General features: G+C 34.9%; 1 protein-coding gene across 1 annotated transcript in view; it reads left to right on the top strand.

Annotated features, from left to right (window-relative positions):
• LOC150102858 (retinoid-inducible serine carboxypeptidase-like) overlaps positions 1-26,921 on the top strand; it is a 279,126-nt gene that overhangs the window by 27,956 nt on the left and 224,249 nt on the right. Inside the window, exon 2 of the mRNA XM_090397958.1 lies at positions 21,885-22,021. Coding sequence (XP_090254084.1) covers positions 21,885-22,021 — 137 coding nt within the window. The remainder of the gene's footprint in view (positions 1-21,884; positions 22,022-26,921) is intronic.

The following is a 26,921-nucleotide window of genomic DNA, read 5'->3' as shown; positions in this document are numbered from 1 at the left end:
AATCTGAATGCAACTGGATGTTTACACGAGTTTTCAAGAAATATGCCATAAAAGAAAGAACTGCAGGCACATAGCACTATTTTGTGTGCCTTAAGCCTCTTACCTTCAATTACTAAAGTCACATCTGCAAAAGTTTCACTAAAAAGTAATTCATTAAATGTAGTTAATACATTGATATGGTGATTATTTCTTTTTAAACAGATTTGCTGAGCTTCCATCTTTATAATTTAGTAACCATTTTTTTTAAGTTAACCAATAACAAGTTGTAAAATACAACTAGCACCTAAATTGTTATGTCTTTACCAGTAATACAATGGCAATCGTTATATGCGTGTTCCTAACTCAATGCATATATACGAAACTCCAATCAATGAAAAATCACATCACATTACTGACTTTACTCACCACATTAATGACTTAATTTATCCTAAGAATTTCTGATCACACATATATCATTAATATGATTGAACTTCTGAACGAACTAATAATGTAAACACAAGAACTGAAAATTATACGACATTAACTAATACACCACCTGAGAAATAGTTGTGTTGGAGCCAAAATATTTTTAATATTTTACACAGCCATCTGGTTTGAAAACTATTTAATTTTGCTTACTGTTTTTGTCAGATTTCATGTCTGATCCATATAGTTATACGGCCTTTACATTGTTATTGAAGAACTTTATTTTGGTTTTTTTATAGTATTTTGAAGATTTCCATGTATTATTTAATTTTCTGAAAGCAGTATTACTTTTGTTAGTCTTTGCATTATATCCCTTGCAGTTTTTCCACTTTCAGTATCTACATTTGCTCCCAAGTGTGTAAAATTTTTAACTTCCTCTATAGCATGCTGATTGATTTTGGACTCTTTGTGGCATTTGCTGTTTAGTTTAATCACTTTTGTTGTAGTCATATTTATTTTAAGACCATTTCAGCTGTTTTATACAAGTCTTCGAATTTTGTTTATACTGTTAAACTTTTGTCGGGTCTGCACCATTTTATGTCATTGCTCTTCCTAAAATAATTTACTTCCCTTATGAATTTACCTCTCTACTTTAACTACAAGACTTACAAAATTGCCCTGACTTTAATATCTGTATCACTTCTTACGTGTTCATTCTATAAGGAAAGCAAATTCTTTATCTCTAGTCGATTCCTAATTTTACTCATGTGCTTACCCTGACTGTTAAAGGTTATTCCTTGCTAAAAGAAACGAATCCTTTAATTTCTTTCTGGGGCCGTCTCCTCTTCAGATATTGACAACTTTATTTTTTAAAGTTGCATCAGCCAATATCTTAGAATAGAGGGGACTCTTATTCAGGGAGACTTTTCCAGACCTTTGGTGTACATAGGTGAATAAATTTAGTGCTTAGACTTATAAATTAAATGCCCTACTGTGTCAAAGTAAATTCTGGTTTGCAGTCGTAACCTCTATAACAACATATTATACCTTTCTTTCAATCCCCCGCTATGGTTCAGATTAATAAGTGGTAGTTTTGGTTCATATCACAGGCAAAACTCAGGTATAGAAGAAAAAACATATTTATTGGAATCTAAAGACATAATATACACTTAAACCAATCTCACTTCCAATTAGTTCAATGACATGCTAAATCAAATCTTTTCAAACTGATTAATACTCTAATACATGAACAATAAATCCTTCTTTATACACATTTTACACTTCTACTCAATTTTCTACCTACTATTTTAGTCTTGCATATTAAACTAGTCACAATCATCTATAATCATTACTAACTATTTGTCTTATGGATATCAGCCACTGCTAAATAATCACTTAAAGTTCTCAAATACTGTCCATACTTAATTAATACACTACAATGATCTTTCCCTTTTTCTAACTGGATAATTATACAACAAAATCTGTACTTTACCATTTCTTGGGGCAGGGTCTCCAGGTCCGTCTGAACTGCCCTTCGTTGTTTGAATTACCCTTCGATACTTCCATAAGTCTTCGTCCATGTGGTGGGTCACTATGGTCATCAGATTAAACTATGCTCTACACCTGTCATTTTTTTCCTCGTCTATTCTGTCTGTTTCGGGCCATCCTCGTTTATAGCTGTCGGTTCATAATATACGTCCGCGATAGTATTCCGTCGGAACTTTCAGCGAAGGCGGCATGTGCCGACATCTCACGCTTTAGTACCGGCAGAAATTCAGACAGCGAAGGGAAAGGCGCCATTTCCGATATCGAATTATCGCCAAGAAACATCATCAGGAACCACTGGTCCATGAGAAATCAAATCATCCAGCAAAACAGGCGAAAAAAGGCTTGAGAAAGGGGTACAAACCCTTTTTATTCTCCCTTCACCCCCCCCCCCCCTTTTTACACCCTGTTACTAACCGCAATAGCTCCCTCTTACTTTCCTTTCTGCGATCTTTTCCTGCCCGCTACGTTCTTCGTCTGCAGCAACTTCAGCTCATTGCGAGATTATAGCAATGTCTTCCGGGAAGCGAATGTGCGTTGCTTTCTGAGATTGCCGATGCCTCAGGCCTGCCCGTGACTTTTAGACTAATGTTTACACCTAATTCACCCATTCGTTGTATACATGATGCATTTCATATAATACTAATTTATACACGAAGTTCTTTACATGGTATTACAATTCTACTAAAAGGAGGTAATTCTATTTCTATTTACAGTTAGTACTTTATTTCTTCTGCTCGAGTACAAGTTTTTTCTCTCAGCTGATTTTTCTGACGTGTTAAATCTTGAATGAATTGTTTCTTTAATAAAGTGCTTCATTCAGGATGTAACAATATATCATTGTTTGATCTTATCAAAACCATCATCACCATAATCTAGATCTTCTAACTGTGACATAGGATTTCATTTAATTCCTCTTCTTGCACCTGTAACTTTTCTCATAATCCAATCAATGACTATTAAACAACAACCAAGACAGTACACAGCCCTGCCTTACACAAGGCCTTATCTCAAACCATTTGGATGTTTGCTGTGCATTAACAACTTTTACTTCCCATGTACATTTCTTTGATTGTTCTCACAATTTTGCCAGGAATTCAATAACTTTTAATAATTAGCCATAATGTTTCTCCTTCAATACTGTCAAATGCCTTAGCAAAATCTATAAAAATAAGGTATAATGGACTTCTAAATTTTATGCCTTATTCAATAATGTTTCTTAAAGTAAAAATATGATTGTACAGTACTCTCACCTGTTCCAAAAACAAGCATTTTCATGCCTTAATATCTTCTCTATTTCATTTTTAATCCTATTTATCAATATTCTACAGAAAATTTTTGTAGGTACTGAGAGTAAACTAATTCCACTCCAGTTGTCACATCTAGTGAGATCACCTTTCTTAGGGATTAAAATTAGCATTTGCTACTCTTCACTGTTTGGGTATCTTTTCAGTCTTTACCACATTGATAAAGATCAGTTTGTTTCTTTAGTTCTCTTAAGCATTTCTGTTGCTGTGTTATGTTATTATTGCCTGAAGCCCTTCCACTTTTCTCTTACATTCATTATTTTCAATACTAATGAAACTTGAATATTGGTCTTATAGATGTGCATCCTAATATCAAACCTATTTTGATAATCCTTACTAACATTTCTTTTCTGTTTCAGGTTAGTTCTACTCATACAGGAAAACCTTGCTTCATGTGAATTTAATATGTGCAATAATCAGTTAGTGCGATTGAGTGAAATGATACTATTTCCTGCTTTAAGCGAGTGATTAATCAGTTAACACGATTTTTTTTATGTTACGTGAAATTTTATGTTGCCAATCTGCAGCAAGCGGAAATCATTAAGAGACATGAAAAAATAATAATAAAATGATTGTGCAAGACCCTGGGAACAGCGAGTCTACAGTTTGGACTATATTAAATAAGAGCAAAGAATACAAAGAACAAGGAAAAGTTGCTACTGCTACTTTAAGCATGCTGATCGCCCGAAATAAAAGCCATTTAATGATTGAGATGGAGCATCTTCTATTACTCTGTGAGGATTATAATCAAAAACGAATACATCTTAGTACAGGGAATATTCTGGCAAAAGCTCTCAATATTTTTACCTCATTGAAAGAGACCAAATTTCAAGAGGAATGTGAAAGCTTTACTGCGAGTTTAGGATGGTTTGACCATTTTAAAAATCGAATTAGACTGCATAACTTAGGAATAACTGGGGAATCTGGTGGTGCTGATAAAGATTATGTGGCCAAGTTTCCTGAAGAATTGCAAAGGATAATTTGGAAGGGTGATTATGATGATCGGCAAATATTCAATGTCGACAAAATTGGTCTCTTTTAAAAGCATATGCCAACAAAAACTTTCCTAGCTAAAACTGAAGCATCTCAACCAGGATACTAAGTATCTAAAGATTGTCTTACGCTTTTATTAGGAGGCAGTGCAGAAGGTGACTTTAAACTCAAGCCTATGTTAGTTTATCATGCTTAAAATCCAAGATCTAACATTATTGAAAAAAATATGCACAATAAGAAAAGAATTTGGATATAATGAACTGGATAATGAAGATGTGAGAAACTTACTCGATTTCCATTCAGAACATTGAAGCGAGAATGATCTCCTTGAACTAGAAGAACAGTGTGCATATGGAGAAGATGATAAGGAGTGCGAACAAGAAGAGAATGTTACAGCTAAGAAACTTTAAAGTCACCTTAGCATGTTCAATGTGATTGAACATGCTAAGGAAATTTTGTTTTTTATGCTGATCCTGAATTGCATGACAAGATGAAAAAGTCGAGCACGATTCAAACATCTTTACTTAATTTTTTGTTACAAAGTAGCTCAATGTTTAGACATTAACTTTGATGATTTTATTCTCTAATATAGCTTATATTGCAAATGTTTCGACATTAAATAAAAATTTAAGGAATTGATTTTTGATAACTTGAATGATTTTATCCTCGAATATAGCTTATACTGTAAATTTTTTTTTAAAATTTATAATAACTGATGGATGAATTATAATTATTCCTATTGTTTATTGTATTTGCTTAATGCAGTTTTGCTTAGCATGCATTAATTGATGGATTAATTAATTGCGTTAAGCGAGGTTTTCCTATATTCTTAAATGCGAGCAATGTTAAGTTTTTTGTAATATCTTCATTTTTAATATGATTCTGCCATTGATGCAATTTGTCCCTTCTCCCAGTTTTTATTAGAAATCTCATATCTTCTGTACTGTCTAGTTTTGATCAACTATATTATTTTCCACCTGTCATATCCATAAATTAAAATTGATTTAATGATTGCCAGGTTTTGGCTGATTTCTCTCTTATTTCATATAAATTTATTCAACCTCCAACACCATAAGAGTTTTGCTTGTTCTGTTATGTTACTTGCATGGTTAATTTTCTATCATCAGTGAATATTTTGCTTAAATAGCTAAATGTTTTATTTGATGTTACTTTGTTATTGTTATTCAAGACCTCTGTGGAATTGTAACTCATTGTGGGAGGTCTTCCTTAGACAACGTAAGTCTCATTTCACGCCTTAAACTAATTCACTGTCTGCACTCTCGCCATGCTCTCAGGCAAAGCATTCTATGCTCCTATCATCTCCTTACGAGAGCCTCTGTAGCTCAGTCGGTATAGCCAAAGCCCTTTGATTGGAAAGACCTGGGTTTAATTCCCATCTATGATGTGAGGAACCTTTATCTGATCTCTTTCAACTAAAGGTGAGTTAGCTGGTCTCATACAGAGGTAGAGGGTTTTTCACCTGGAAACTCGTGTTTTTCATCCCTCAGAACATGCAAACTGGCCCTGTGAACACACATGGACTTAGTCATAAGATGCATATACTTAATCTCACATTAGGTGGACTCGAATCTGACCTCCCTTCCAAAGTGATGGGGGAGAATCCCATATGAATAAATAAAAATCTCCTTTCTAGGACACAAATCTTTATAAGTGCTTGTCAATTGAAGTTGAGTTTGCCAGTCATATGGGGGTTGCATAGTCCACTGTAGTAGGTAAGCTTATAGGTTGGTTACACATGACAATATATACTAGAATATTAATTATAGAAAACTTTAATACCCTCCTGTATTTTGGCAATGTTACATTGCCATACGATATGTGCATGCAGGCACTAACACTTAGCAAATGAGGCTAAATATAGGCAATAAACGTTGGACCTGGAGTCCTAAACAGAGTCCCCTAGTGGGCTAAATTGGGTTGTCTTGGCCATTGGGCAAATGATCTTAAAAGGTATTCTTCCCAAATCTGGGACAATCTCATGCACCCAAATTTATTGAGGTTTAGAAAGATTTTCAGAGCTGAAGCAGACTCAAGGAATAGTCTTTCAAACTTGTACTTCTGCAGTGTAATATTGGCCTTCTTCTAGCATATCCCATGGTGGGTATCTGAAGCATGGTCAGGAAGTCCTGAGTGGCTGTATTGGTGGAACTGGATCTAGTCCTTGTGTTCAGATATCCTGATATTGACTGTCCTGCCTGTTTGGCCGTAGCAGGACACTGGAAGTTAGGCCCAAGAACAAAACTTTCCGGCGTGCTACTAATCATCTTTCTTTTCTAAGACATTGCCATGATTATTTCTCAAATGCTTGTACCATTCAAGGAGCCAGTCTCTGATCCATCTGACAAAGTATTACCACCACCATTCCCTTTTTTGGCAGTTTGTACATACTTATGTGGCATTCTCTTAAATGCATTTGAATAAACCAAGAATATCACTGTATATGAGTCTCCTTATCAAACATCTTTGTCACTTTATCATAAATTGGCTGGAGAGTGGCCACTACTTTTTTTAATTTGTATATTATTGATATAGAGAAAGATTTAGGGTGGGGGGGGGATATTCAGTTTGCTGATAATGCAAAACTGGGAGGACAGTAGTTAATAAAGATGATATAGATTTTTTGCAGGGTGATTTAAATAAATTGGTATTCTGGACGAAGGATAATGATTGTCAATTTAATGTTGCAAAATATAAGGTTATGAACTTCAGGTTGAAAAGATTACATATCAGTATGATATCAGTGGTACTAGATTGCAGAAAATTAACCTTCTCTCTGCGTACATATTTTAATAATTAACTATGTACAGGGGTGTATTATACCCCATGCATTTTCAGTGCAAAATGTAAAGAAAAAACTTTGACTGAATAAGTATTTGTGAAATTTTATTGATTTTTAAGAAGATAGGCATAAAAAAATTTAATTTAATTTAAAATATAAAAATTAAAAAGTTTTGTATAAATAATAAAAAAAAAATTTAAGATGCATCGTCAGAATCAGTGTGAATAATTTCTTCATCATCATGAATTTCAGTGTTCATGCATTTGTCTTTCTCCTGGATCTTGTCCAGCCTTTCATCCCAATTCTTCCGCATTCCAGCATATATTAGAATGCCAATCATAGTGTAGATTTCATCAGCATCATACCAAATACAAGATCGTTTATATTGCTGTGGATTTCTGGATGCAACATAATGATCTCTGGCTTTTCTATTAGTTTCACACACAATCACGTTTATAATTGTTTCAGGAATTATTTGTTTGAAACAGTCCTTTGCTGAGCATAGATTTTTAGTTAGTATTGCTCTGGCAATTCCTTCTCTTTCTCAAAATACCTGAAAGTTAGGAACTTTATGTACTTCAGGAGGAACATTGGTCCATCTTCTGTTCATTTTTGAATTTCTATTTGGATACACAACAACATTTTATGGGATATTCTCAGCAGAAGAACTAGCAGCTGACGCATCCACAGTAGCTATAGATTTTGCATTTAGTTCTTCATCTAATTGTGGTATATATATTCTTCAGCAACATCATCAAAAGCTGAGAAATCGCCATCAAAAATATCGTTTTCTAATTCCACATCTGAATCATCATCATTGCTTGGCATATCTGACGAAGCAACTGACGACACTTCCTGTAAAAGATCTCTCAACTCAGAACTGGTACGATGTTTTTTTCTTCCTCTCATAATTATCTAAAACATCCACAGAAAAAAAAATTCTATGAAAACTACAACAATGAAATAAACATCACAAAACAAACTTACAAACTTAGTAGCAAAAAATGACTAAAAATGAAGAAAAATATGCATGCTCATACAAGAATCATATATAGTTCCAAAAGTGAATATGGTAGCAAAGCAAGAAATATATATTTCAGGCAACAGGAATGTAAATACAAAACAAATTATGGAAAAATACTAATGCAGCTGCTTACAAAAACTGGTTTTTGTATGGAGAATATCGGAATACATATGCACCCCTTTACACGTGTACATGGTTAAGCACTCAGGTGCTTTGAAGCCTTACTACTACATTCAAATTCACTTATTTCAATGAAATTTTTTTCAAATTGTGTATGAAACATATCACGGATAGCATTCCTAAGAAAACTTTGGAAATTTTCCATTCGCCAACTTTTTATTTACGTTTTTATTAGCCTCTGGTGTGTTTGAGAGAGAGAAGGTTAATGAAGCTAGGGAGTTGGGTTAATAGTGGACAGAGAGTTCAGAGAACATATTTCAAAAATTTGTATTTAGCTGAAAGAATTACTCGGATGAAAAACATGTTAATAACTAAAAGTGAGGAGGTTATCATCCCTCCTTATAAGGCTAGGATTTGGCTTCTTGACTACTGTGCACAGATTTGTAACCTGGGTTTCTTTGGAGAGGATTCAGAGATGAGTGACCAAGCTATGACATCTCTAGAATGTTCCCTATGGTGGAAGATGTGGGTTGCAAAAGTTTAGTTGATAGGCTGGAAAGGTGGAATATGATAGAAACTTATGTAAGTTATTAAAAGGGATTCTGTAAGATTAAAACAAAGGAAATTTTTCAATATATGTTGAATAAAGCAAGAACTAGAGATAACTCCTAGAAGCAGTGTAAAAGTGCAGTCAGTAAGGGGGTGTGCAGACTACATATTTTTGCTTGGAGAGTGGTGAGCAAGTGTAATGTATTGTCAGAATTAGTTGTGATTGTGCTGACAGTGAATGAGTTCAAGAAGTGATAGGTTAGGTATTGTATGCATAAAGGTTAGTGTGGGGTTCCTACTATGAGTCTTCTGACACCATGATGATACCTGTATTATAATAATAATAATAATAATAATAATAATAATAATAATAATAATAATAACTTCAACCCATGAAAATATAAGATAAGGAGGATTTTAGATATGAGGGAGATGGTTTATTTGAATATTTGTTCTTCACAATGAGTGCAGACCAAACAGTTATCATGAGCAACTATGGGTATATAGATTGAAGGAAGAAAGGATACATGGCAAGATGGAAATGTAATTAATACAGTTACTAATAAAGGATAACTGAAGCAACAAAAGGGACCAGGTGTTTGAGAGTGCTTGATCTGGTAATAGGGAACTGAATGGCCTATTGGCTCATTTTCTAAGAGAATGTACAAAAGAACTGGCAGTGTCTCTGATGAAGTTAATTTATGTCTCAGCTTTGGCAAGGTTCTAAGAAAGTGGAAAGAGGATAAAATAGTTCCATTACATAAATGTGGCCTTCAAAACAGAAGTAGCAAATTACAGTTCAGTTAGTATCTTGATTACTGTGCATAGATTTGGTCATTTAGGTTTCTTGGGGATTAGGACATGGCGGTGAAGATAAAGAGACGAGTAAGCAAGCTGGTGATGTGTCTGTGGAATGTTCACTATGAAAATAGTATAAAGATGTGTAGATTGAAAAGTTTAGTTAATAGGCAGAAAAGAGAAGCACGTAGAAATCCTGAAAGTTGTGTAAGTGAGTGGTAAGTAAGGATGTGGCAGTTATATTTTTTGCTTGGAGAGTGGTGAATGAGTGGAATGAATTGCTGGAATTAGTTATCACGTGATTGTTCTGACAATCAGTAAGTTTAAGAAGAGGTAGGATGGATATTGTGTGTATAAAGATGTGGGTCTCCTGTGATGAGTCTTCTGATTCCATGGAGATATCCATAATATATTTATGGATATACATAATATATACATTATATAATGTATATATATAATATATACATTATATAATAATAAGTATCTAGAACAGGGGTCAGTAACTGGTGGTCCGCGGGCCGCATGCAGCTCAAATGTGCATTTTGGGCGGCCCATAAAAGGTTGACCATACTTACATGACACGTGGCCTGTATGCTGAATTATTTAAATAATACATTTTATAATATGAATAATAAATGAAAAATAATTTTATACCCATACTTTGTGATATTGCCATGCAAATTGGAGTGATTCAACTGTGTGAGTCATCATGAGTGGGGATTACGAAGGTGACTTCATCCGACGAAAACCGAAAATTTGGCACACTTTTGCAGTCACGTTCCCTCTGTCTTATATATTTGTTAAAAAATTTCAAAAATTAGTTCAAGAGAATGTAAAATTGCAGATGAAGAAAGAAGATTTAATGATAAAGAAGAGCAAGTACTTCTTTGATAATGGGGGTAAGTTCCTTTGTCTTATTTGTCATAAAAGTGTTGCTGTTATAGAAGAATATAATATCAGATGTCATTACGAGAACGTCGTACTTTATCTCATAATCTCAAACTTTAAATATTGCTCTGTTTTTTAAGATTGATATAATAAAAATTGATAACTTTAAGTTTTTTTTTTCACTCATTATTTTCTCTTAATTAAACGCTTGCGGTCCGATTATTAAAAATCAAAGTTGAATGTGGCTCGCGAGTCTGAAAAGGTTGCTGACCCCTGATCTAGAATATCTGGTTATTACTCTTGACCAAACCATAATGATTAAACATATAGAGGAAACAAGGACTAAAGTTAGTTAGTTCAGAGAACAGCATTTGACAAAAACTTACCTCATCAAATTGGTGTGTGATATTTGGGGAAACTGCAGTTCTTTCCTTGTGTTTTGCACCTGCAGAGCATACACACTAAGTATGGATAACTTAATATCACACCTCCAAACATAATGCAGTATTAAAAACAAAGTTGACTGGACTCTACCAGCTCACTGGTACAGCTCCAGTAGTATTAGCTTAATCATTCTTACAAGAAAAAAGCCTTGCCAGCAGCTGAATGAGCACATAAAGCAACAAATGAAGCACTTAACCACTTAATAATTCATTCTTTTAAAGTTACATGGTGGTCAGCATTCATAGTGAAGAATATATGGAGACAAAAACACACATGTTGGAATAATTACTTTATGTTTTTTAAATTATTTTCTTAAGTATAAGTAAAGTACAGTTCGACCACAGATGTGAGACCCCCTCGACACTTTTGCACATGGCAGCGAATCCATAACAGAGAATCATTGCATTTCATGGGATGAGTGTTTATTATTACACATCAGAAAATTAGCATTTCTTTTATAAAATTTCTAGTTTTTAAAGTGATCACTATTTTGCTTGTATAGCAGTTGGAAAATTTTATGTATAAATCAGGGGATTTCGCATGTTGTACGAAATTCAATGGACAAATTAATACACTGAATTTCTCTCCTTCAACATGAAGGAGAGAAATTGACTCTTCTTGGCACTCTGCCAGCTAGGGTTCTCGCAACTGTGGGCACTTTAATTATTCCAACATGTTTGTCACCATGAATTCTTCACTATGAATAGACCTGGCTATCAGAATCAGACCTAACTGGTATCGAGTGTCAAGGGTGCAGTATTTTTAGGAAGGATAGGAGAGGAGGTGGGGGGGGGTGCTGCTAATGATATCGGATGACTTAAATCTAGTTAGTTGAGACCTATGATTGTAATACTGCTACTACTACTGCTAACAATATTTCATGTGGTAGTGAGTTTGAAACCATCTGGTGTGAGGTGGAATCTAGGCAATATCGATTACGTAGTGGAGTGTTGTTACACACTTGGTGGATCGGTTGATAGTGATGAAGAAATGCATCACCAAATAGAAAAGATGAGCACGAAAAGAGTAATCATAATGGGAGACTTTAATTATCCAAATATTAATTTGATAGCATTAGAATCTCATGAGAAGAATGAAAATGCATTTATTGAGCTGTTGTGGGACAACTTCCTCAAGCAGCATGTGACAGAAGGAACTCCAGTACAAAGAGCTAGATTTGATTACAGTGTCAGAGGGCGTTTCAATTAAAGACGTAACTATTCTGCCTCCAGTTGGTGATAGTGATCATGCCATACTCACTTGGGAAGTGACTAAGTTTATGAATGTTCCATTCAGAAAAGGTTACATGCTGAATTACAAAGCAGGAAATTATGACCAACTGAGGAGTATATTGAGTTCAGCGGAATGGGATTGGTTGCTGGATGGAAAGAATATTTTACAGTGCCTGGGAATTAACAATACTTGAATGATGCAATATCAGAATGTGTCCCGAGAGTTCAAAGAATAAATAGAGCAGGAGTCAAATGGATGTGTAATTTTATTAAGCAAGAGATTCGTAAGAAAAGGACAATGTGGAAGGAATACCGTTTGCATAAGGATGACATCCATCATGAACGTTATAAGCAGCAGACTAGAATAGTCACAACTGTTGTATGGAAAGCAAAGTCTGAGTATGAAAAGAAACTGGCTCTCCCATGCTAAAGACAACCTACAAGAATTCTATCGATATGCTGCAAGTAAAAGAAAGAATGAATATGAAAGAATAACTCCTCTAAATCCTGATGGTGTGAGGGTTACAGATGCAGAAGAGGTTGTTCAGTTAATGAGTGCCCATTTTGTTAAAAGCTATCAACCTGGTGAATGCAACATTGAGCTCACTGTTACCTCTTCACTAGACGAAGAAACGCAGGTGTGTGAGGATGAATTATTAGAGCTGTTGCACAAATTGAATAAGATTTCAGCAGATGGAACATCAGACGTGTGCTAAAAGAGTGTTCATCTGAACTGGCCATTCTTTGACCAGGCTGTTTAATACTAGTCTCACAACATGGAAGATTCTGCAGGAATGGAAGGAATGTATGGTAATTCCATTGCACAAGGATGGTGCAAAGACCTATGTATCTGACTATCGACCAATTAGTATCTCACGAGCCCTAACCAACAAGATTGGTTAGGGCTTGCATTCAGAAATGGGTTGATAGTGAATCTGTACTTTGCAATGAACAGCATTGGTTTAATAAGGGAGGGTCATGTTTTAGCAACTTGCTCACATTCTGTAGCAATGTTACCATTGAACTAGACAAGGGGAGTGGATACACCATGATACTTTTGGATTTTTCTAAGGCTTTTGACAGAATACAGCATGGTAGACAGTTGCATAAATTGGAGAAAATGGTATACAGGGATCTGAGTCTGCAAGGTTTAAGGTAACTAGTGGTGTACTACAAGAATTAGTGCTTGGTCCACTGTTATTCAATCTGTACATTAATGAGATATTGGGAAAGATTTGACAAGCAACATACAGCTATTGGCTGATGATGCAAAGATGGGTAGGGTAATCAGGAATGCTGCTGATGTGCAGTACTTGCAGAATGATTTGAATAGGCTGGAATTGTAGGCATGGGAAAATGGATGTCAGTTCAATGTGAGTAAATGTAAAGTCATTCACTTCAGCATGATTAAAGTAAAGAGTGTTAAAAATGATATCAGGATTGTGGAATACTGATTATGAAGACAGATTGAGAATTTTTAGACTGCAAACAGGAGAAAGAGGGGTGATATGATTGAGGCTTACAAACTTCTGAAAGGGTCATACAGGATTTCAATTGATGGAATTTTTCAATTTATGGAGGGTGGGGAAAGGATGAAAGAGCATCCTTGGAAGCTGAGAATGAAGGCCACCAAGAAGGGTGTGAGGGCTATATTTTTCTCTCAGAGGGTGGTGCATAATTGGAATGGATTGCCTTTGATATTGTAAGTGCAAGCTTTGTGAATGAATTCAAGAATAAGTATGGTAGCTCATGTGTGTGCTATGTGGCCTCCCTCGATGAGTCTGATTCCCTGGAGGTTTCTCTTAATAATGATTATAACCACTTAATAAAGCAGTAGCAACTGCCGAGCTTTAGAAAGTTTTTTCACTTGGTTATAATGTAAATTAAACTTGACAAGAAATTATATTCTTGTTTAATCCTTTAACTAAGTGTAAGCAAACAAAGTTTTAACACGAACTTCATGACTAGGTTACTCATATATAGAAGCTAATGACTTCACATCAGTTGCCTTATTATCCCATAAGGCGAAGCACACACACCCTTTCGGATTGTATAATGGCCCTTTGCGTTGTGGCATTTCCAATAATGCATAATATTATTCATGTCTGAAAGAGTGTGCGTTTTGCATTATGTGATACTAAGGCAGAACTGCATTATTAGAACAAATAGCACTAGTTCTGTGTTTTTAGAATTAGGTGCTGTTGGGATTTATCATGATGCGATTGTTTTTAAGATATCTTTGTGTACACATGTGTGTTGTTGGCTTTGTATAAATAGAAAAAGATAGAACAAATTGAAAAGTGAGTGGCTAATGTCAAGACAAGGCACAGTTATTTGATTCTTTTTCTACTGTGAAGTGAATTTTGCTCGGGTTGCTATTCAAGTAAGTTTTTTGTTTTTTTTCCCCTCTCGTGATCAAAGTTTCAAAAGAATCTAAAGTATCTTGCTCATGTAGCCATATGGCAAACATCATCAACAAAGCATAACCACAGCAAGGGTTTGTAAGTGGCCATGGTAAGCATTTTGTTCTCCAAGTATTCCATGTAAAAGTTATCTAAAGGGGAGAGGGAAAACACATTACAGCACCATTAATATTAATTAGATAGAAGTAGCCTAGTTGTGAAGATACTTCATGTGCAAACTTTGTTTGCTTAAACTTGGATAAAGGATTAAACAAGAATATAATTTCCTGGCAAATTTAATTTACAACTACCATGCAAGATCTCTGAAAAAAATCACTTGATACTAAAATCTGAAATGAGCTACCAACTGCCACTTTCAGAAGAGTTACCACCTGGCAAGCATCTACACGAAAGATTCAGATATATATCTTTTGATTTGGCCACAATCAGATCAACCTTACACAACCAGAGATTTGGTTGGCTCTGTTGTCCCATGCACAAAATTTTGGACCAACATCTGAATTTGAACACTCATGTCCTTTTTCATATTCCTTAACTTGTTTTGTTCTTTTTTTTTTTCCCTCTGTACATTTCAAAACTATACTTCGTATTTTATAATTTGTAGAATTTAGCTGCTGAATTTTGCATCGTTTCTAATGGTCATGAAATAAATCTAGCAAAATTACATACCCATAGTAAGGATATATAGTTTTGTTACTTTGTTTGGATGATGTTATCTTTAAAGTATTTTTGCAATTGTGAAATGAAAATAGTAAAATTTATCATAATGGAATTTTATTTTATCTTACAGAAACTTTTCTGAAGCAAGTATACATGATTACATAATATCAGTGCAATATTTGGTATTTGTACCAGTTGCTTTTTTTATTGAAAATAATATAAAAATTTTGAAATATTTGTACTTGATTGAACACCTCCAGAAGACCGAGAGGAAGTTTCCTATAGTATCCTTATCTGTACTTATGAAAACAATTTGGATGTAAGAAGCATGAAGTGGAAGAGGACCCTTAATATTACATAATTAGTTTTATTATTATTATCATCATCATCATCATCATCATCATCATCCTAAGACCCGATAGAGTCAAAGACTCATCTAGGAGATCCTTTTGTCATACATGCAGATCATCATACCATACCTTAAACACACTCAACTTCTCAACCATTTACTAACTTGTAGGTCTCTGTCATATCACCCCACTTTCTCCTATCCACTAGACTGTAAATCGCATCTTCTCAACCTTTCCTCATATTCAACATTCCAGAGATCAGAAACTACCTTAGTTGCCACTGGATCCTTCCAACATCTCTTCATCCTTTTGAAAACCAGGTGACCAGATCTGTGCACAGTAGTCCATGTGTGGCCTAATCAGAGCCTTATATAGTGGAACAAGAATCTTCTTACTTCTACAAGTCAGTGTCCTCTGCATCATTCCCAGAATTCGTTGTGTTGTCCTCACAATTTTGGCAATGTGTCCAATACATTTCAGATCCTTATCCACTATCACTCCAGGGATCTCTTATTTCCTCCACATCCAACAATATATCCTCACTAACCGTAAATTCTACATATCTTTGTTTCCCAAATTTTAAAACCTTACATTTTGCAACATTGAACTGGTACCCCCCTCATTCCTGTGTCCATTCACTCAATCTATTCAAGTCTTCTTGCAAGGTCATAACATCTTCTCTAATCTTCTTAGTTTGTTCCATCTTTGCCAATATTCATTAACATAAAGGAACTGGCCCCAAAACAGACCACCGAGGCAAACCAATAGTGACATTCCTCTTCTGGGATACTTCTTCCCCATACACAACTTGCTGATACCTATCAGATGGAATGATATAATCACGTAATCACAAGAAAGATATTTATTTAACCAAATATTTCAGTTATTATTGCTCAACACGGGATTGAAACTGACCACAGCATCCTTTGGTCCAGGACTCGCCTCTTACATAGATCCCGTTATAGGTTCGAACATTTGTTCAAGGAAAGTGTGGAGGGCTTGCTCCATCGCCCCAACCTGAATCGTAATGACTGTATATCTATATCAAAAATCTGGGAAAGTCTAATCAAGATTACTCATTAATTATTTTTTTTTATTATTATTATTTTTTTTAATAGCAAATTCAATTATGTCTCTACTTCAAAATATTCCGTTTCATACTTAGTGGTATAACATCACGCGCCGTGTTCTAATTTTAACAATCTATTGTTAGTATTCTAGCTTGTATTTTTTAAACTGTTCTTGTAATACCACTGATGATGGTCTGCTATTTCCAGACCGAAATATTTGGTTAAATAAATATCTTTCTTGTGATTATATCATTCAGTCTTATGTCGCAAGTATCCTTGAAACAACAAATACCTATCAGATAGCCAGTCTCCGATCCAGTGCACTAATCTAATATTCAACTGGCAAGTTGTCTCCTGAGCTCATCATAATCACCAACCTTGTAATTCCACATATACCTTTTTCTCACAGAGGTCCTCACTCTGCTGGCAATCACTTCGTGGTCACTCACAAACAGGAGGGTTATTTGACACCTCATTTATAATCACATCCTCTGATGAGATAATCAAATTTAAGGCCCTCAGTCCTCATGTGTTCCCTGTTATAGACTGTCTGAGATAGTTGTACCTCAAAAACTTGTTTTTTTTTTTACTTCCAGTTGCTATCTCATCATCCCAGTCTATATTCCCATAATTCAAATAATCCATACTGATCCCCCTTTTATTATTTGCTTGGCTAATTTGATTATACATTTCATAGTCACTTCTTCTTATTGTGCTATCCTCTATAGAAGGTCAGCGACCATCTTGGCAAACAAACTGCGCTCTTGTGCTAATCTGAGCAGTTGTGCACTGCTCTTTCCTGTCCACTTCTTGATGTTGTCAAACCATGATATTCTTTTTCTTCCTCTAGTTCCTTAGCCATCAGTTCTTCCTACCGAAATAGTTTGTAGAAGTTGGTATTTGCTGTTTCTCATGAAGTTGCCAAGATGTGATGTTTTTTGTTTCTTGATTATTTGTACCAGATGTTTAGCTTTGCCAATGGATTTTAAGACATCTTCATTGGTAATTTTTTCTGTCCATGATATCTTTAGCATTCTTTTGTATAGCCAGGCTTCGATTTTCTTGATGGTTGTCGCCTTCAATGTCCATGTTTCAACTCCATAGAGCAGAATAGACCACATGTAGCATTTCAGCATTCGGCATCTGACTTCTTCCATTTTTAGGTTTTTATTGCAGAATAGTGTTCTCATTTTCATGAAGGACTGCCATGCAACTTCAATCCTTGTCTTTATATCTATTTCAGGATCCCATCTTACATTAAGCCAACAACCAAGATATTTATATCTTGACACTTGATCAATATTTTTTCCATTGAGCGTCAGTTTCATTGATGAGGCTGGATGTTTGCTGATGATCATGTATTTTGTCTTGTTGATGTTTATATTGATTCCAATTCTTTGGCTTTCTATGTATACTCTGTCGATGAGTTTTTGGAGATCCATAATGTTATCTGTAATTAGCACGGTGTCATCTGCATATCGTAGGTTGTTAACAATCTTTCCATTTATTGTGATTCCCTCTGGACATTCTTCCAATGCTTTTTTAAAGATTACCTCTGTGTATATGTTGAACAGGAGTGGTGAGAGCACACGTCCTTGTCTCACTCCTCTTTTGATGTTAATATCACTGGTGGTAATGTTGTCCAATTGAATGTTAGCCTACTGATTCCAATACAGATTTGTTATTAGTCTTATGTCTTGTTCTATTAAGTTAGTATGTCTGACTTTGTCGAATGCTTTTTCAAAATCTATGGAACACATAAAGACAGATTTCTGTTTTTCTATGCATTTTTGTATCAATATTTGGATACAGAAAAGGGCCGCTCTAGTACCAAAACTATTCCGAAAACCGAATTGTGTTTCACTTAGAGTTTCTTCACTTTTTCTATAAATGCGATTCTGAATTACTTTTAAAAATATTTTTAATGTTTGGCTCATTAGACTAATAAGTCGGAAGTCACCACAGGAATTCGCTTTGGGATTTCTTTGGGATAGTGATAAATGTAGATTTGAGCCAATCTGATGGAAATTCATCACTTTCATATATTTTATTAAATAGTTTTTTCAAGAAGTTTGATGTTATCTGGTTCTATTAATTTTAAAAATTCTGTTTGCACACCATCTGGTCCACTGGCTTTTCCTGTTTTACTTGATCTTATAGCATTCTCTATTTCGCATTTCATGATTGCTGGTCCTTGAATGTTATCTTTTATATTTATAGGCTTCTGTCTAGTATCATTGAAAAATTCTGTTACATATTTTATCCAAATCTGTGCTTTATTCTCTTCTTCTAGAAGTATTTTTCCATTTTTGTCTCTTAGAGATACTGTTTGCTTTTTTCTGAGTTTTCCGGAAATTTCGTTGCTTTTCTTATACAGATTGAAATTATTATGTTTCTTCTGAAGCAGTTCAATTTCAGTACATAAATTTTTCATCCAATTTTTCTTGGCTTCTTTTATTTTTTTCTTGATGATGTTATGTGTTTCTGTATATCTGGCTAGGTCTTTGTTTTTGTACATTCTTCTTGTATCAGTAAGAGAAAGAATCTCATCTGTCATCCATTCCCGTTGTTTTATATTATTCACATAACCTACTTCTTCAATACTTGTTGTTACGATGACATTCTTTAAGCTATTCCAAAGAGATTCCAATCTTTTATTTTCTTCTATGTTAATCTGTTGTAATCGCAGGCTAAGCTGTGTGTCTTGGCGCTTTTATTTATGTTCGGGTCTTTCAGTTTTTCTACATCAATTTTCTTTTTCTTCTTTTGTGATTTTTTAGCTGATTTTAATCTAAGACATACTTCTGCAACTATGGGATTGTGGTCTGATGAGATATCTTCTCCAGGATAAGTCTTTACACTCTTTATGCTACTGATAGATTACATACTGATAGATTACATCTATCAGTATGTAATCAATTTGATTTCTGACAATGTTATGTCGGTTATCTTGAGGTGATTTCCAGTGTATACAGTCTTCTGGGTGGAAGTTTAAACCAGGTATTTGCTATTGTTAGATCTTCTTTCTGATAGAACTGGACTAGGTGATCTCCTCTGTCATTTCTGGTGCCTAAGCCATGTTCTCCAACAATTTCTCCATCACCCGCTCTTCCCACTTTTGCATTGTCATATTTTTCATAGTCACTACCATGGACATTACCAGCACTATGACAACATCCAACTAAGTATTTTATTCTATTTACCTCTATCTCACACCATACTGCCTCAAAACCACTACCACTATTTCTCTCTTGCATCTCTACTTTGTATGGACATAACTCTTTGTCTTTCATCAATAGCACTTCCCATTCCCTTTTGTAGCTTGGTGTATCCATTAAACATAATGTCTCCACACACACACCATGACTCCAGCACTGCAATATCTATTCCTTTCAAGACCATTCTTGCAATGTTGCAAAACAGGCAAACTAGCCAGATGAACATGCAATTTTCACAAGCATATCAGATATGTAGATAGGATTAAACACTATCATGAGCAGCAATCAGAAAAATGACTCATCTGTAAAGAATACATTAGCTCGATGTCTTGTCCAATTTTTATGTTGATACAACACCACTGAAAATGTGCTCTACAATGACCTGTGGATAAAGGAACTTGTGCATCAGGTCTTACTCTATATAGGCTTATTTGTCGCAGATGTCTTGCTATGGTTTGTCAAGATATCTTCATAACCATGCTTGATTGTAGCTGACCTGCCGTGGTGCATTGATTGCATTTTCCTCTTATAATCAAAAATCTGTCTTCATGCTCCATGGTAGAGGGAGGGTGACCTCTTAACAAACGTCTGGAACACATTCCATTGATTTGAAAAGTTGCCCAGAGCTTGGATACAACCCTATGTTAGATTCCAAACTCTCTGGCAATATCAGTAATTCTGCAGCCTTCTTCAAGCTTTCCATTAATATTCCTTCACATGAAATTATCTAGATAATGTCTTGGAGACATTAGGCATCCAAGTTTGCAACTTTATTCCTTCACGAAAAGAGCTTCCTTTAAACACAATTTGCTTAGTGCAGCCTTTTGCCTTTTATTCTGTTGAGTGCTTCCACATGAGTGCTTTGCATGTAATTAAAATTTGAATGTGTACTTGTCAGTTATGTAAATTGTCACAAGCTGATTCATCTGAATTTGTGGTTGTAATCTTCAGAAATAGTGTTTGTCCTTAGGTTTTGGACACCACTGTATGAAAATTATATAATAATATATACAAAAATTATAAATTATACAAAATAAATGGTTGCCATCACTAATTGCATGACCCTAAAAACAATAAAGAAATAAAAATTAATAAAAAGCAAATTTTGAGAACTTGTTGCAAAATGTAGGAAACTAAAAACTGATATTTACTTTGATTACCTTGATGGACCTGTGTTTCACTCAGGATTTCTCCATGAGTGCAGGTCACAAAGATGCCTCCAACTATCTTGATCTTGAGCCTCTCTCTTTCATGTTATGCCCATAGATTTCACTAGTGGCCCATCTTGTAGGTGGTCTTCCTGTTTTCTCTTTATTCTTGGTTGCTAGTTGAGTATTTCATATGTCCATCTGTTATCCCTGAGTCTGGCTATGTGGCCTGCCCATATCATCTTGCTTTCATATACTACAGTTACCACATCTTTTATGCCTGATCTCTTTTTAGTTCTGTGTTTCTAACATGTTCCATTTTGTTGATGTTACAAATTCTACTTTCTATTGCACGCTGAGTCATTCTGAGAGTCTCTTCTTTCTTTTCTTGTCGCCATGTTTCTGATCCATATGTGAGTGATGGAAGAATGTCACTATTAAATAGTTTTGCCTTCGCAGAGATGTCAAGATTTGGATCAGTAAGTGTTTCTTTTAGTCTGTTGAATGATAGCCATGCAGCTTTCTTTCTTTTTGCTAGTTCTTCAGATAAATCGTTATTCATTTTTATTGTTTGTCCTAGGTTATTGTAGGGGTCAACTTGTTCTATAGGGATGTTATCAATACATAGGTGACTGTCACTTGTGTAGATGTTTTTGATCAGTTTTGTTTTTTTCTCATGAAAAACTGATATTAGAAACTAATTTAATGTTTTAGCCTATTTTTATCAGGCTGTTTGAACTAGTTAAATAAAACTGTTAGTTATTAATTTTTGAGTTTTAATTTTAAATTTGGATACACTAAATTAAATTTTGAATTAGATTTTCAATCTGGAGAAAAGAATCAATACTGTGTGTAATTTGATTATTAAGATGTTGTAAATGAGGTAAAAGTTTTCATTTTTGCATTGTAGGTATATTAGGATATTCAGGAAAAGAATCATGGGGATATGTTAATGTCAGAAATAATGGCAGCATGTTTTGGTGGTTATACTATGCTGATGTGGAAGGGCAAGCATATACAGATTATCCTTTGATAATATGGCTTCAGGTAAATTAAAAATGTTTATTTTTTTTAAATATACAGCTGAAAGTAACTAAGGGCATTTTATTTTATTGATGATCTTAATTAAACTACTAAATCAAAATCCTTTTCAGAAATGATTACTTTAATCCATCTTAAAAATAATTGAATCTTCCTATATAAGATCCTGGTTCTCCTCTATGCAAATAAAACATGTATAGTTATAAATTAGTATGAATGAATTATGAAAGAACTGGAGAGAGTAAAATTGTGAGAATATATTGTGGGTATTTTGAGAATACTGTACAAAATGTGTTGGAAGTTTTGATGATTATAATGATGAAGTGAAAAATTAAAGGTGTTGGGGAACAAGAAAGCAGAAATGCAACTGAAATAGTGAATGAAGGTAAGAGAAATATGATTGATGACATTAAATTTTGATAATGGACAAAAAAAGAAGCAATGGTAGATGAGGAGAATAGCGAAGTAGCAGTAATGAAAGAAATAGCATAAAAGAATTATGCGGTAAATCATGCAGAACAGCACTGCAGACAAATGAAAGAAAAGTGATTTTATAATACAGGAGGTTATCAAAGAGTATGAGAGGAAGAGAAAGGAATCAGTACTGTATGATGATTCCATTATTAAGGGTGTACTTGATGATATTGTGAAAAGTCATATTTTCTTGAAGCTTATATATTTCCAGTAGCATCAGTCAGATGTTATTCATGTTTTTGGAACAAACAACTGGAAAGTAAAGAGTAGTAGTTTGGGTGGGTATTTCAAATGATGTGGAAGGTGATAAAATGGAATTAGAGGATTTTAAGGTGTTACTGGATGATGTGAAAGAGAGAAAGTTTATAGAAGTTTTTTGCCACAGCAAACTGAGTCAACATTTAGGTTGTGAAATGGAGTTTATAGATGTATCAAGTGAATTTGATGGGCAAAATTACTTCTATAGAAATGATAGTTTCTTTTAAATGGATTTGGAGTTAGGTTGTTGAAAAAAAAGAGATGCTAGAGAGAGAGAGAGAGAGAGAGGAGGAGAAAAAAAGAATTATTATTATTATCCTTATCCCAAGACCTCATGGAGTCACAGACTCATCTAGGAGGACCCTTATGTCATACAACACACAGCTTATCATAATGTGCCTTAAATACATTAAAATTCTCTGCACACAGCATATCCTCAGGCAATGCATTCCAATCATTCACAACCTCCCATGCAAAAAACCTGCTTCTCACTCCCTTGCTCACACCCTTTGTATACAGCTTCCAGGGATGACCTGTTGTTCTTCTCCCATCGTTATATGAAAAACTTCTTCAACATTAATCCACTAAACAACCTGTATGTCTGTATCATATCACCCTTCTTCCTCCTATCCACTAGACTGCAAATTGCATCATCTCAACCTTTCTTCATATTAAATCTGGAGATCAGAAACTATTTTAGTCAATCTCCTTTGGACCCTCTCCAACATCTCTTCATCCTTTTGAAAACCAGGTGACCAAATCAGTGCACAGTCATCCATATGTGGTCTAATCAGTCTTATACAGTGGAACCAGAATCTCCTTACTTCTATAAGTCAGTGCTTTCCATATCATTCCCAGAATTTGTTCTGTTGTCCTGACAATTTTGGCAGTATGTCCTCTAAGTTCATCATCATCAAATTCCTGACATTTACCTTCAATGGGTGTACAGGATATGATAGTACTACATGAAAAATTTACATCATTACTAACTTTCTATCTACAGTTTTCTGCCAAATCAATTTGTTACCTGTCAAAGCTACAACATTGTCAGATCTTATATTTATATATCTTTCTTCTAAGGCACTTTTTGCCATATCAATCCTCCTATATCTTGGTCCTCCTCTGGGTCCTTTTCCTACCAACCTGGCAGAGAACACTTGTTTGGCTAATCTTTCCTTGCCCATTCTGTTTAAGTGACCATAAAACCTGAGATTAGCATTGCTAACGCATTCTTGATGCTGACAATGTAAACTTCTTTCCTAATATCCTCGTTTTTAATATGATATTGCCATTGATGCCATCTGTTCACGCCTCTAATTTTTCTCAGGACTCTCATATCTGCAGTCTCTAGTCTTTGGTCAAGTGTTGTACTTCTGACCTACCTCTCAGATCCATAAGTTAAAATTGGTTTGAATGTCTTGTATACAGCTAATAAAGTGTTTTGACTAATTTCTCTCTTATTCCATATAAATTTTTTCAGTTGAATTCCTACCATACCATCTTTGTTGATCTGTTGTCTATTTCCATATTTAATTTACCATCTTCAGTAAAAAGCATGCCTAAGTAGCTGAAATGTTTTACTTGTTCCACAGGTTCTCCATTCACAATGCAGCTGATATTTTCAATGTGTCTGCCTATTTTCATTATCTTTGTCTTGTTATTGCTGACCTTCATATCATATCTATCACAGTTATTCAATTTAGTCAGGGAATCTTGTAGACTTGTAGCAGATTTATTTAGAAGTATAACATCATCTGAATAAAGCGAAGAACTGGCATTAACATCTCCAATTTTGATATCAGGTTTAATACCACTTTCCTTCATAATGCAATCCATATAGATAATGAATAACAGAGGGGATAATGTACATCCTTGTCTGACATCAGAATTAACATTAAACCATCTCCCTACTTCCTTCAATTCTAACTGCTGACTTACAACTCAAATAAAGACTAAGTATTGTTTGATATAATGATCCATTAACATCATACAACTGTAGCATTTTGAATAGCTTCTCTCTTGGCACCTTGTTATATGCTTTTTCCAGATCTACGAAACTTAAATACAGATCTTTATGTTCCCATGACTTTTAAACTATTTGTCGTAAAGTCAATATCTGATCCTGACAGCCTCTATTTTGCCTGAATCCAGCTTGTTCCTCACCAAGCTTCTCTTCCACAATCCTTCTCAACCTTTTCTCAAGTATACTGGCATCAATCTTAAAAGGAACACTCAGTAGAGAAATTCCTCTGTAATTCTCACAATCAGTTTTATTTCCCTTTTTATATATGGGTACTATGAGAGCTCTACTCCAATCATCTGAAATTCGTCCTTCTGTCCAAGCCCTATGAACTATGCAGTGTATCCACTGTAAAACTTTTATACCTCGTACTTGTGCATTTCTGGTCTAATATCACCTACTCCAGCCACCTTTCCACATTTCAGAGTTTTGATGGCTTTTTCTACTTCAAGCATGGATATATATTCCTGATTGCATGCCTGGTCAGTGTTTTTTATTACTGTGCTGTCATCACTGCTAGTTTCATTTAGCAATTTTTCGAAGTAATTACTCCATACTTCAAGGATATCTTTTTCTCCAGTTTTCATATCACCTTTATCTCTAATTCCTTTTACAGCACTCTTTCTTCCATTTCTGAGCTTCTTGAACAACCTCCAGAATATCTTGCCAGCTTGATATTTATTTTCTATGTTCTTACCAAAGTCTTCCCATGGCTTTTGTTTAGCTAGTTTTACACGGTGTTTAGCTTTCTTACATTTGTCTCTTTATTCTCTAAGAGCACAAGCTGACTTATTTTCCAGGAACTTTTGATATGCTTTCTTCTTTTCCTTCACTGCCTCTTTAACTTCCTGTGTCCACCAGGGAGTTCTGATTTTTCTATCCTTGCAGACAACCTCACCACATGCCTCTCTTGCAGAATCAATCAATGTTTTCTTCGGAGCTTGCCACTGAATCTACAAGGTTTGATTCCTGTTCTCTAACTCCTTCATTTTTTCTTGTATAATGTTTGTATATTTTAGTCTACAGTTCATATCTGAGAGCTGCTCAACTTTTATTCATTTTAAAACTTTCTTACATGTTCTTCTTTTCAGTATGAAATTCAATTTTATCCTGCTCAAGACTAAATGGTGATCATTTCCGATTTCAATCCTCTGTATACTCTGGTGTCCTGCACCAGAGAGAAAGCATCACTATCAACAATAATATAGTCAGAGACTTTTCTTATTCCTTGCCTCTTCTCTCCATGTGAATTTGTGCACATTTTTATGTTGGAACATGGTGTTAGTAATAACCAGTCCATGTCCTGAGCAGAAATCAAACAAGTATTTGCCATTATTATTAGCTTTGCTCTTTTCTCCAAATTTTCCCAAAATATTTTTGTATGTGTGACAATCATTTCCTACTGTGCTATTTAGTTCCCCAACAAGGACCAATTTTTCATTGTGTCAGTTACTTTTTTTAAAGCCTTATAGCATTTTGTATTTATTGCTCAGAAAGATCTCACCAGTTTTGGTATTTTTGTTTCAGTCACCCCTATTATGTCGATCTGGTATTTATCTAATTCCTCAGCTTGCTCCATTTCTTTGCCATTCAGGCTTCTTATGTTGATAGTACTGATCTTTAATTCTGGTGATATTGAGTTGGGGTGTGTTTTAGGATTTGTTCCAGTAGCTGGCATTTTGCTGTTTGCCCTGGTTCCCTGGCGAAAACAGTGGGGGGGGGGGCTTGTTTAACCGGGCGACGCCCCAGCCGGCATGAAATTCTATCATGTTGTATCATCATTTAATATTGTGGTTTAAGCCAATAAGAAATACAATTTTAGTCGACTAAATCCCAAATTGCCAGCCCATCCTCGTTCATTCAGTATCCAGGTTGATACCTAACAGGGTGCACCACGAGGAGGTGATGATTGGACATTAGGTCAGAAGCCCTGGTCTGTTCTCTACATTCCTTTACAGACTATGTGGAAGTCTCCCATTAGTTATACAGCTTTGACCCTTAAGCACCCCTCTAAGTTTTAGATCCTTATTCACTATCACCCCATTATCTCTTATTTGCTTCACCTCTACTCTGCCAAGAGTAAATTCTACATCCCATCTTGGTTTTTCAAATTTTAAAACCTTATATTTCACATCATTGAACTGGCACTCCCAT

The sequence above is a fragment of the Typopeltis vanoorti genome, chromosome 9 (genome assembly GCF_054136105.1).
Source record: "Typopeltis vanoorti isolate ZY-2024b chromosome 9, IOZ_Tvanoo_1.0, whole genome shotgun sequence".
NCBI lineage: Eukaryota > Metazoa > Arthropoda > Arachnida > Uropygi > Thelyphonidae > Typopeltis > Typopeltis vanoorti.
The sequence above is the reverse complement of the archived record's forward strand: the minus strand, read 5'-3'. Positions and strand labels throughout refer to the sequence as shown.